This window comes from Saccostrea echinata, unplaced genomic scaffold (assembly GCF_033153115.1).
Source record: "Saccostrea echinata isolate AGI-Se365-2 ecotype Australia unplaced genomic scaffold, CSIRO_AGI_Sech_v1 ptg000009l, whole genome shotgun sequence".
In the NCBI taxonomy this organism is placed as follows: Eukaryota; Metazoa; Mollusca; class Bivalvia; order Ostreida; family Ostreidae; genus Saccostrea; species Saccostrea echinata.
The window spans coordinates 8,506,802-8,519,961 of NW_026889758.1; the positions used below are offsets into that span (position 1 = coordinate 8,506,802).

The window sequence follows — 13,160 nt, forward strand, 5'->3', positions numbered from 1 at the left end:
AAGAGTTTTTAAATAATGCCCACGGTTAAAACACAAAGGACACTTTATTACTATAAATCCTTAAGAGATCAGTGCAAGGATGAAGGTGCAGTAAAAGTGTGCACAATACTACAAAGCTATAACAAACTGGATTTGACAGCTGACATGATGAAGGCAGGATAAACGAAGGTAGTACTGTAGCTACCTGTCGTCTGCACATGTACAGCAGACGATGTGATAGCAGTGAAGCTACCTGTGGTCTACACATGTACAGCAGACGATGTGATGGCAGTGAAGCTACCTGTCATCTGCACATGTACAGCAGATGATGTGATGGCAGTGAAGCTACCTGTCATCTGCACATGTACAGCAGACAATGTGGTGGCAGTGAAGCTAACTGTAACAGTTGTCTACACGTATACAGCAGACAATGTGGTGGCAGTGAAGCTAACTGTTGTCTACACATATACAGCAGACGATGTGGTGGCAGTGAAGCTACCTGTCACCTGTACATATTCAGCAGACAATGTTTTGGCAGTGAAGCTACCTGTTGTCTACATATATACAGCAGACAATGTGGTGGCAGTGAAGCTACCTGTTGTCTACACATGTACAGCAGACGATGTGGTGGCAGTGAAGCTACCTGCTGTCTACACATATACAGCAGACAATGTGGTGGTGGTGAAGCTACCTGTTGTCTACACATATACAGCAGACATTGTTGTGGCAGTGAAGGTACCTGTTGTCTACACACATAAACAGCAGACAATGTGATGGCAGTGAAGCTACCTGTCATCTGCACATGTACAGCAGATGATGTGATGGCAGTGAAGCTACCTGTCATCTGCACATGTACAGCAGACAATGTGGTGGCAGTGAAGCTAACTGTAACAGTTGTCTACACGTATACAGCAGACAATGTGGTGGCAGTGAAGCTAACTGTTGTCTACACATATACAGCAGACGATGTGGTGGCAGTGAAGCTACCTGTCACCTGTACATATTCAGCAGACAATGTTTTGGCAGTGAAGCTACCTGTTGTCTACATATATACAGCAGACAATGTGGTGGCAGTGAAGCTACCTGTTGTCTACACATGTACAGCAGATGATGTGGTGGCAGTGAAGCTACCTGCTGTCTACACATATACAGCAGACAATGTGGTGGTGGTGAAGCTACCTGTTGTCTACACATATATAGCAGACATTGTTGTGGCAGTGAAGGTACCTGTTGTCTACACACATAAACAGCAGACAATGTGGTGGCAGTGAAGCTACCTGTTGTCTACACACATAAACAGCAGACAATGTGGTGGCAGTGAAGCTACCTGTTGTCTACACATGTGGTAACAGTGAAGCGACTACCTGTCACCTGCACCAGAGCTGATATAACATGTCACATGACACAGACAGACCACAATGCTCTGACAGACCATCATTAAATTATAAATTATATATACTTGGAAGACTTGGTTATCTAGATGAATACAATTTACAGAAGCAGTACTAAATGACAGAATGAAATGTCACTTCTCATTAATATCTGATAATTTCTCCCACTATAATAAAAACCTGCCTGTGACCCGTGTATCTGGAAAATTACAATGACTTCATCAAAGTATTGTTAAAAACTCAGAAAAAGACAAACAACTATTCATCAAGTAAATCAATTCTGAGTGAGGGATTGATTTCCAATAATCCAGACCTTTAAACAGTAAAAAATGAAAGAACTCTCTAGTTTTGCTGAAGGACAAGAGAAATGTCACAGGATCAATAAACTTCTGAAGTCTCTGCTCTGTAACAGATGGGATGAAAATCTCTGTATAAACTTTTAAAAAATCTAATAATCTGCTTCATTAAATCAAGTGACTATATGTAAAGGATCCATTTATGATAGATGACCTCCTTTATCATAACCATGCAGCTTCTATAAATTTGTTAATCTTTTTAAACCCAGAAAACAATGATTCTTTTGTTTACAGTATTCTTTCTGGTTGGAAAATGAGATTTAAAATAACTTGTATAATACACATTATTTCGGTTTACTGCATCTCACAGAGAAAATCAATATTTTAAAACAGATTTTCTTCCTTTTTCATTATTTCATTTCCCATTCTCCTGTAAGTATATTATAATTCAGCCTATAAACATTTATGATTTGTTTTTCTCTACCCCAAAACTAAGAATTTGGAGACTTCAGAAAAAGAAAAATAATTTTCCTGTCTGTTTCATTGTTTTATACTTACATGACCTACATTCTAACACCATTAAATTTCTAAAACAAAGGGTGCAGTAAAATTTGTGTCTAAATCCCACAAATGCTTAAATACAGCCCCACGCAAAAACACCTGAGATGGAGTGAATAGTGATAAAACAACACAGAAAACAAAAAACATTTTGTACTTAGAGGTGTTGATCATTATCCCAAGGCAAAAAAGATTGCAATGTACTGAGCGTTACTTATATACAGAACCATGGCGTTAATTTGTCAATCCTGGATGTTCAGTGATCCCGGGGGTCAGGCTACTTACCCTCGCTTGTCCCCTCAGTGGGGTACATTTGTTCCGTGATGATACCCGTTATATCCACACTATAATATTTCCTTCTGATTTACACACTGATGAATTCAGCTGTCTGTGACCTTCACATTCATACTACACAAAGCCAGGTGCCTTAACAATTTAATCTTAGACTAAAATGTTCCTGACCATACAACCTCTGACCAACCTATTACCATTTGGCAAGAATTTTCACAAAGACATCGGGTGATAAAGATCATTATAATTGAAAAAATGATTCTACAGTTCTTTGGTAAACTGGATATACAAGCAATGTGAATAAATGTACATAATTAGTAATTACGTATGTAAACAATGCTTCAGGATATAGTCTCTCAGATACAAGATATAGGAGAGGTTTACTTAGTCAAGGATAGGAATACACACACAAACAACCAGCTGATATATAATACATATGTAGTCTAACACATATCAGGGTTGTGGATAACCACTCGCCCACTCGAAAATGCGAGTAAAATTTGCGGTGGGCGACTAGATATTAAAAATCTGGTCGCCCACATGGCGAACGATTTTTTTACCGGAACATAATCACATTTCAGTTTTATTTTATGTACTTTCAGTTTTTTAAGAAAACGCTCTACTAACTTAGATTATTTGTGTTGCGTACAAGCATATTTCTCAAACATGTACGTGACTGAGATCAAACATGGCGATTTATCGAAGCGGTTAAATCTCCGTTAAATCTGATGATACAAGAGCAAATGTTTGAGATTGTTCTAATAGAAATATTGTAACAATCGGCTATGGTTGTCACACTCACCATTCGACTAGTTATTCACAGATAGAATTTGAATTACCGATGCACACAATAAAAGATCGGGATCAAACTTAATCACAGGTTGTAATTTAAATAAATTTATTATTTAATATGCCCTTTAATTGTTAAACCATAGACGCTTCAGTTGTATAAGTTAAGGTTAAATACTACGAAATGTAATGAACATATTATCGGATCATAGTTTTTAGAAAAGAGAAAACGTGACAAAAATCCATATTCTGCGAACATATAGATACTACAAAAAAAAAAATTTAGAATTTTTGTGTTCTTATTTTTAATTTACATATAATGTGGGCCCGTGGATCACATTGTGGGCCCGTAAAATTTGAAAAGTTAGGAGCCCACATGGCCCCTAAGGTTTTAAAAGTTAACCACAGCCCTGCATATAGTGCTATGATCATACAGAAAAATATAGAGTTCACCAATTTTAAAGGAGAAGACATGCAAACACATCATTCCACTGAAAAAAGTTAACATAAGAAAGCATGTAGCATACAAGTCTGACCTAGCTGGCATAGAATATCAAGAAGAAACAGAAAACTCAAGCTTGTTGTTAATGTATATATTGTTGTAAGACATACGAGACAAAAACTCTCTTTTTGGATTATTTTTTCTGTGTGTCATGAACCAGAATGTACTAATAATAATAAATTCTTTTATTTAGAGCAAATAATGAACATTTTACGACTGTTTTGCTAAAACTATCTTTGTCAAATAATGACCAAACTGACTGTTGGACCGAAACACTCCAGGACCCAATCTGTGTCTCCACCTAAGTGACATTATTAGGGCCTGTCTTTGTGGATAACAATGACTCATTTACTAAGTATCAATACAGTGTAAATATCATTTAATTTTTAAACAGAGCTTTGTCAGCAGACCACAGTAAGCAGCTTGTTGTTAATTAAGGTCTTTATAATGCTGCGTGGACACTGACCAGGGAACCAAGTAACGGCCTGGACAGACCTATCTGAGTGCAGAAAACTATCCAATTACCAGAGATCCTTATATAAATGTGGGCATCTAAAATCGGATACTTAATAACTGCTCCTAATCTCACTGCACTATTTAAACTTTACAGACTTTCCATACTCGTATCAATTAAAAATTCTTTTATTATGATGACTGCAATTAATCATTTCTATAATAGTCTAGATCATGAATATGGAAAAACTCTAATCATTTTATCATCCTCAGACTGGGCATGAATTAATTCATTATTTCAGTACCAACAATAATGCAGCTAGGGTCCAGGCATGCATGTTTACATTTTCTGTCTAACCCTTGTTATCACTTGAATTCCGAACTCTTTCATTCTCTGCATATTTGTGTCAATTATATATGATACCAGTGTTTACCTTTATACAGAACTGTGACATCATTGTGTTATAATTGTGTCACTTGACCAGGCACAATCAAGCCATTAATACAGTGTGATCCTTTTTTCTAGTCAGAAGTTTACTATCATTTTCTGCATATTTCAGTCCGTGTTTAATCCTTAACCTTTTTTTTTAATCTTCTGTTGATCTGTATATGTGTATTGAAAGGAGTGGTGTCACCTGTACCCAGGTATGTAAAAGTGTATCTAATGTAAAGGTGGGCTCAGGTGTCATATAGGTATCAAATAGCTCATCCTTGTATCAACAAATGATATTTAGGCCATAAATAACCCCCAAAACACTACAGGAATATTAAGTCACATAAACTAGTATAAATATAGTTAATTGTTGTTAATTAATTGTTAATGTGACAGAAAAGAATTAACCCAGAAAATAACTCCACAATGAAAATAAAACACATAATCTAAAATAAACAGACCTCCTCATAATTAAAGGTGACTATACTGTAACCCAAAATGTGCAAAAAACAATTCAAATATTTAATCTGATGTAAATAGATTTTGTTAATTGATGTGACTGACAGAAGCCTTAGCATGACCAGCCTAATGACTGTAAAAGGAGAGGGAAGTTGGATAGCCAAGAAAATCTGGCTTTTTCACAGTGGGAGGAACTGTAGATACCAAAGAATTTCCTTTCCTCCCCTGAAATCTAAATTAACTCCCCATTATTAGCTCTAATTCACCCTCCTGACACAGTGGAATGATTGGTATTTCTTTCATTGATAAAGTACATGTACCTGTACACTTATTTTAACTCCATACAACAGGGTCAAAAGTCTGCAATGTAAGCAATTCAAAGATGAAAGTATTATAGGCTATGTAGTGAACCAAAACAATTAATACAGTTGATATTTTTGCTTTTAGTACCTTTTCCATTTTATAAAATAGAGAAAAAAACATCAGTTTTATTCTTTACCTGAGATTGAAAAAGATCATAAATACAATAGCCTGATCAGAAATATGCAATGAAACAACCACTACCAAGAGAACACCAAGGTACATATGTACATGTAATACATATTACAGAATTCGAGCATTTAGAGTTGTAGCAATTAAGGTTGTAGGCTTTGAGTATATTACATTATCAATAACTGAAGCTATCCCTTAAAATTAGCATTCAGTCATGAATAAAATGTTTATTTTTGGGGTCTGTGGGGAAAGAAAATGTCAAATCCTGTAGCACTCTGACCTGCAGGTCACAATTCCAATATCACTGAAAACCCCCGACTATGTAGACATGTGAGTGACGTCACCTGAGAGAATTAAGTGTGCTAACATTGGAGAAATACAGTACATCTATACAAGTTATGAGCAGATAACTAGAAAATAGACCAAGACTACCCTTTACTAACATTATTACCGAAGACAACATCACACTAAGGGTGATAACTCTAACCTGATTAGAAATAGTGCAGGGAGATAACTCCAAAGTGAAAGTTATCTTCATTTGTTATTTATGTCTGGTCATCCAGACTGATATGATTTTTCATCACTTTTCAGGAGAAGATAACTGTGTATATAAACAACATGTAGGATATACTTACTACCAGCAGTCAGCTGTTTATCCTGCGTGTGGAGGTTTGTCATTGATCCTGTTTCTGGACCTCGTTGAGGAACCTACAATGGAGTAAAATACGGTTAAAAACAAAATACACAAAATAAAAGAGGATTCTGTCACAAATCTATAAAAGAGTGAAAATAATTAAATATATGTTTTAGGTAATTTATTTTTATTTCATTAAGACAATGATAAGATGTAAATGGTATATTTTCTTCCTTTAATGTTTCAGAAAGTTCAACAGTTGTCGTATATGTTACTGGAAGCTTTCAAACAATTAAAATTTTCTTTTTTCTGTAATAATTGTCAACATTGTTAAAATCATATCTAGATCATGCCTAAATGCTGTCTTTGAAATATGGCAGAGAATAACCAAGATACTATAAAATGTATGTAAATGAGGCAATTTTAGAAAGAAAGAGAAAAGATTTTCTTTCAAAGACAACAAATCATCATTATACTGAGATAGAGAGAGAAGTTTTAATATTCAAGTGTCAGAAATTACCAATTTTCACAGAAAAAAAATGTCTGGCATCAGAAACATTTCACCATTGTCTTAACAAATCCAGTGTTGGTGGACCAAACAGTGAAAAAAGTCCACAATTAAGTAAAACTGTAACTTCTACAGCTGATTGCACAGGTAAAATAAATCTGCTTAGACTTAAATTCCCTCCAAGTGACTCACACTGAAGAATGAGTTCCCATAAATATTATGTTATGTAATACCAACACATTTCAGGGCACTTAACTTTTGTACCTTGCTGTACCACACAACAACATGGTTATTGTGAAGCCTCTACATAGGTTACATTTAAGACAGAACATGATATCCCATTAAAGGAATCTGTTTTCAGTATAGGATTAATTCTACAACACTGATGACCCATTCTGATACAAGCCAGATTTTCTAGTTTATCATTTCACTTTAAAAAAGAAAATTGAATAAATCAAAGACATATTTTACATGAGTAGACTGTATGTACAGTCATTGTACAAGAGAGTTTGAAGTACCCTCCACAAGGATTTTTTAAAGGATATAATATTAGTACATTTTTTTCATCTTATAAACAAGAATGCTATATGAGTTGCAGTAAAATAAAAATTCCAGTCCTTTAACTTTGAGACAGAAAAATGACTAAGAAAAACCAAATATACAAAGACCTATATAGAGAGAGGAAGCTTGTACAGAAAATGAAGGGGGTTAACTTTATACATCAGGGTTTGATTGATCATTCGGATCAGGTCAAAGTGGTCTTTCTACACCTGTATAGTGGTCACTGAAAAACAGCCGAGTCTCCATAACAAAAGTATACATGTAGATGGTAGTTGCCCTCCTCCCCACCTCACCCTCACACACATCTCAGGTCTGCAGTTAACTGCTGAGCTAGCAGACAATATGTGCAAGAATATGTCTGTTCATGTGTACTTTGCTGTAGATATACCTTAAAGGTAAATCTTAAACAAATAAACTGTTTCTTTGAAGTGTCAACACCTTCTCCTTAGGGCTAAATACACATATACAGCTGACTTAATGAAAACTACAATGAGATTTTCCCAAATACTCATTTTAACAAATTTTTAATATTGCAATAAGCAACTTCACTGTACTGTGAGTATAATATTTGTTGATATTTTATTTGATGTACAATCTTGATTGATCTGTTTCTTGTTTTTTCCCCCATAAAAACCATGCATCTACAACCATGCACCCTCTTATATACTACACTAAGCAATCTCAAAGTATCTCATACATAGATGTGAATTAAAAAAAATACAGACCATTTTTGAAGAAAAGTTCCTATACTACTACATACTCCATTTTCATGTCCCGTGAATACAGAGACCACAGAAGCAATCTAACACGTTCCATACCTATATAAACAATCAGGTGAGTGACCCTTGACCTAGGACCCCTCAGGGCCCTGAGTTATTTATAATCTGTTCCACTATTGACTCTTTGCTGGCTTGAGACACTTCCCATTACATAACATTCCAGTAATATTTAGAGCAAGGTGTTGTAAACATTCCTGTACATTCAATGAATATACCCTTGCTACATACAAACAACAGTGTCTGAAAGAAATCATTTCAGAAATAATTAAACCACCAAACTTCCAGGAAAAAATGTATATATCCTCAATATAACCAAATTAGGCCTATATATACATTTTGACACTTCAGCCCAACATTTAGTGTGCTGATTTCATATATTGTTAATCCTTTTGATTTAACAAAGTAAAAATAGTATATGACTATGCAGTTATTATGCTTTAAATTAATTGCACAGAGAAAAATTAAAATCCGATAAAAAGACAATATATACAGTTGACAATGTGCTGAATGTTTTCATATAGTTCAAGACTTTAGATGTATCACATTTGGGGTTAATTAATGCCATTCATGCTCAAAATTTGTAAATCACACATAAAAGATCAGGAAATTCATCATTTACTTGCTTTTTCATATTAAAGAGAAGACTTAATTTCCTAAAATGTCACTTGAAAAAGATAGTATTTTAAAAAAAAATTAATGTTATACACTTAATTAAGGTGTGCAATATTTTACTTTCATTTCTTCATTCTAGAAAATGCTGGGTCATCTGTTTAACATGGTGATATTAAATAAAATATATGTAAAGAGGCCCAGGGGCCACATCGCTCACCTGAGCACTCTGACTAGGAAAAAGCAGAGATCAGTTCAGTCTTGAAAAGTTCTGATATAAAAGTGGTTCGAGGGGGGGGGGGATTTGAACTTGAATCTCTACTTCAAAGGGATGCTTTTGAATTAATATGACAAATAATGGCTATGCTGTTCTTAAGAAGACAATTTTTATTGATATATCATTTGTACTCCTTTGTATAACTATGATCCCCTGTTATGGCCCCTCTATTCTCCTGGGGGGTCATGATTTGAACAAAACTTGAATCTACATTACCCGAGGATGCTTGCATTTAAATATGACTAATTATGGCTTTGCTGTTCTTCTTCAGAAGATTTTAACATCAATTCTCTGCAAGGACCAAAAATGCTTGGCCACGCACTATCATGGAATTTTATTTTATCACTATAATATTAGAGAGTGCCCTATATAAAGACTATTGGTGGGTAAATTTTGGACAGTACCTCCTTGGTTTCCATAGCAACGACTTTGAACTATTTTGTCATGGCAAAACTGACCTGATTGTCATCACCATGTAAAATAATTCCGTGCTTCCTTAATGTAGGAAAGTTATGAACATAACATGGGTTTCATTTTATAGCTAAGTAATCAAAGTTTCTGTGCATCTAAATTTTATTCAATTTAACCCAAGGTTTTTAATATGATACAGATCAATTTACATGAATTTGTCATAAAAATGAATACAAAGGTGCCTATTTCTTGATATGCATATTAAATTTTGCAGGCAATTGAAACTTAGAAAAAAGATCTTTTTAGTAAGATCAAGCTTAGATCTAAAAGATGCAAAAAGATTTGAGGTGGGGAAATCAGTTAAAAGTCATATTCCAATCCCCTCAAATTATAACTTTTCCTAAAAATTAACTAGAGTTATTTCCCTTTGCTGACTCTTTTGCACTGAGGTAGCTAAACACAGTTTCGTATAAAATCCAGGGGGTTTTCCTGAGAGAAAAGCATGATGGGCAGGGATTTCCCTGCTATTTTTATGCAGTGTACATGAAAATTGCAGCTTTTTTATTTTTATTTGCATAAAGTAGAGTCTTATCTTAAGATTAAATGAAAAAAGTATACAAATATTTTTTGAGAATTATTTTTTGTGTGACTTTTTAATAGTGGGAGATAACTCTAAAATCACCCATTTTTCACATGTGCAGAATTGCATGATTTGAGTAGCAGGTAAAGTAGCTCTTTAAAAAGCTGGAAAATGTACCCTAAAAGTATAACAGAAAGAAACCTAAGGACTTGCTCTGTTAAATGCACAGCACTTATATTTTCTGATTTATGCACTGTTTGTGATCAAGGGAGCTAAAAATGCATAGGTGTACTACAATTAGATGCATAAACTTCCCTATTTCCCCCATGTTTCATGTGTCAAGTACACCTTATTAGTAAGTGATAAATGCTATATATTTATATATTTATAAAATTCACAATTTTATCTTTCTATTGATATATAGATGTCTATGTAGCAAGTCTTCATATTATTTCTTTATGGGGGTCACTTTAGCATGTCCCTCATTTAGTAACGTCATGATAACGTCATACATAAAACTGTGTTTTGCACCCTTAATTAAGGAGTGACACTAAATGACATTTTCCTTCATTTATCTATCTGTAGGTCAGAGAATATTGCTATCTTAGCTTTACTTAATGTACGAAACCATGCATTAAAGCTTCATGCTGACATTTAATCTTGTATAATGCATAAGGTACATGTTTTTAGCTTTGTTACATGTTATATTATGACGAGACGGATTGTGATGTATTATTTTACATTATGATGAATTTGCATTGTGACATCAAAGTGTGACGTTATGTCAAAAAGGAAGCTTCATTAGGTCGTGACCTTGAATATAATTGATCATAATCAAGGGATATATGCATCTATATCACATTTCATAATGAATATTTTGCTATGTTGACACAGTCTGGTCTTCTAAGGCAATCTCTCAATTTAACACTGTGACGTAACCCCCCCCTTTTTTTTTGGTTCATACTGCAATCAGAAATTTGTGTAAAATATAAAAATTTATATTTTTCGGATGCTTTTTAATTTATATTTTAACATGTCATTAATATTCAAATACTCAACTTTCTCGGTCATGTTCATCGTATAAAATAAAGTAAAATTTGTAAGCTGCTAGTCACAGTTTGGAAATTTATCTCCAAAGTCCTGTTTAAGGAGTCGACCAATGTCAAAGACATGTAATACTAAATTGACAATTTCTTGGCTATTTCTGGACCAAATTTAACTTTGTATACACCAAACTGTTTGGAATTTTGTCCTTCTTGCATCTAGACACCAGAAAGTGAAATACAGAATTTTTTTATTTCCTTTAAGGTAGCTAAACACAGTTTCGTATAAAATCCAGGGGGTTTTCCTGAGAGAAAAGCATGATGGGCAGGGATTTCCCTGCTATTTTTATGCAGTGTACATGAAAATTGCAGCTTTTTTATTTTTATTTGCATAAAGTAGAGTCTTATCTTAAGATTAAATGAAAAAAGTATACAAATATTTTTTGAGAATTATTTTTTGTGTGACTTTTTAATAGTGGGAGATAACTCTAAAATCACCCATTTTTCACATGTGCAGAATTGCATGATTTGAGTAGCAGGTAAAGTAGCTCTTTAAAAAGCTGGAAAATGTACCCTAAAAGTATAACAGAAAGAAACCTAAGGACTTGCTCTGTTAAATGCACAGCACTTATATTTTCTGATTTATGCACTGTTTGTGATCAAGGGAGCTAAAAATGCATAGGTGTACTACAATTAGATGCATAAACTTCCCTATTTCCCCCATGTTTCATGTGTCAAGTACACCTTATTAGTAAGTGATAAATGCTATATATTTATATATTTATAAAATTCACAATTTTATCTTTCTATTGATATATAGATGTCTATGTAGCAAGTCTTCATATTATTTCTTTATGGGGGTCACTTTAGCATGTCCCTCATTTAGTAACGTCATGATAACGTCATACATAAAACTGTGTTTTGCACCCTTAATTAAGGAGTGACACTAAATGACATTTTCCTTCATTTATCTATCTGTAGGTCAGAGAATATTGCTATCTTAGCTTTACTTAATGTACGAAACCATGCATTAAAGCTTCATGCTGACATTTAATCTTGTATAATGCATAAGGTACATGTTTTTAGCTTTGTTACATGTTATATTATGACGAGACGGATTGTGATGTATTATTTTACATTATGATGAATTTGCATTGTGACATCAAAGTGTGACGTTATGTCAAAAAGGAAGCTTCATTAGGTCGTGACCTTGAATATAATTGATCATAATCAAGGGATATATGCATCTATATCACATTTCATAATGAATATTTTGCTATGTTGACACAGTCTGGTCTTCTAAGGCAATCTCTCAATTTAACACTGTGACGTAACCCCCCCTTTTTTTTTTGGTTCATACTGCAATCAGAAATTTGTGTAAAATATAAAAATTTATATTTTTCGGATGCTTTTTAATTTATATTTTAACATGTCATTAATATTCAAATACTCAACTTTCTCGGTCATGTTCATCGTATAAAATAAAGTAAAATTTGTAAGCTGCTAGTCACAGTTTGGAAATTTATCTCCAAAGTCCTGTTTAAGGAGTCGACCAATGTCAAAGACATGTAATACTAAATTGACAATTTCTTGGCTATTTCTGGACCAAATTTAACTTTGTATACACCAAACTGTTTGGAATTTTGTCCTTCTTGCATCTAGACACCAGAAAGTGAAATACAGAATTTTTTTATTTCCTTTAAGGTAGCTAAACACAGTTTCGTATAAAATCCAGGGGGTTTTCCTGAGAGAAAAGCATGATGGGCAGGGATTTCCCTGCTATTTTTATGCAGTGTACATGAAAATTGCAGCTTTTTTATTTTTATTTGCATAAAGTAGAGTCTTATCTTAAGATTAAATGAAAAAAGTATACAAATATTTTTTGAGAATTATTTTTTGTGTGACTTTTTAATAGTGGGAGATAACTCTAAAATCACCCATTTTTCACATGTGCAGAATTGCATGATTTGAGTAGCAGGTAAAGTAGCTCTTTAAAAAGCTGGAAAATGTACCCTAAAAGTATAACAGAAAGAAACCTAAGGACTTGCTCTGTTAAATGCACAGCACTTATATTTTCTGATTTATGCACTGTTTGTGATCAAGGGAGCTAAAAAT

At 33.9% G+C, this 13,160-nt stretch overlaps 1 protein-coding gene across 10 annotated transcripts in view; it reads right to left on the minus strand.

Moving 5' to 3' along the window:
- LOC133181726 (rho guanine nucleotide exchange factor 18-like) overlaps positions 1 to 13,160 on the minus strand; it is a 127,611-nt gene that overhangs the window by 19,816 nt on the left and 94,635 nt on the right. For all 10 annotated transcript variants that reach the window (XM_061316293.1, XM_061316298.1, XM_061316291.1 and 7 more), the window contains one exon: positions 6,279 to 6,351. In XM_061316293.1, the coding sequence (XP_061172277.1) occupies positions 6,279 to 6,351 (73 nt within the window). The remainder of the gene's footprint in view (positions 1 to 6,278; positions 6,352 to 13,160) is intronic.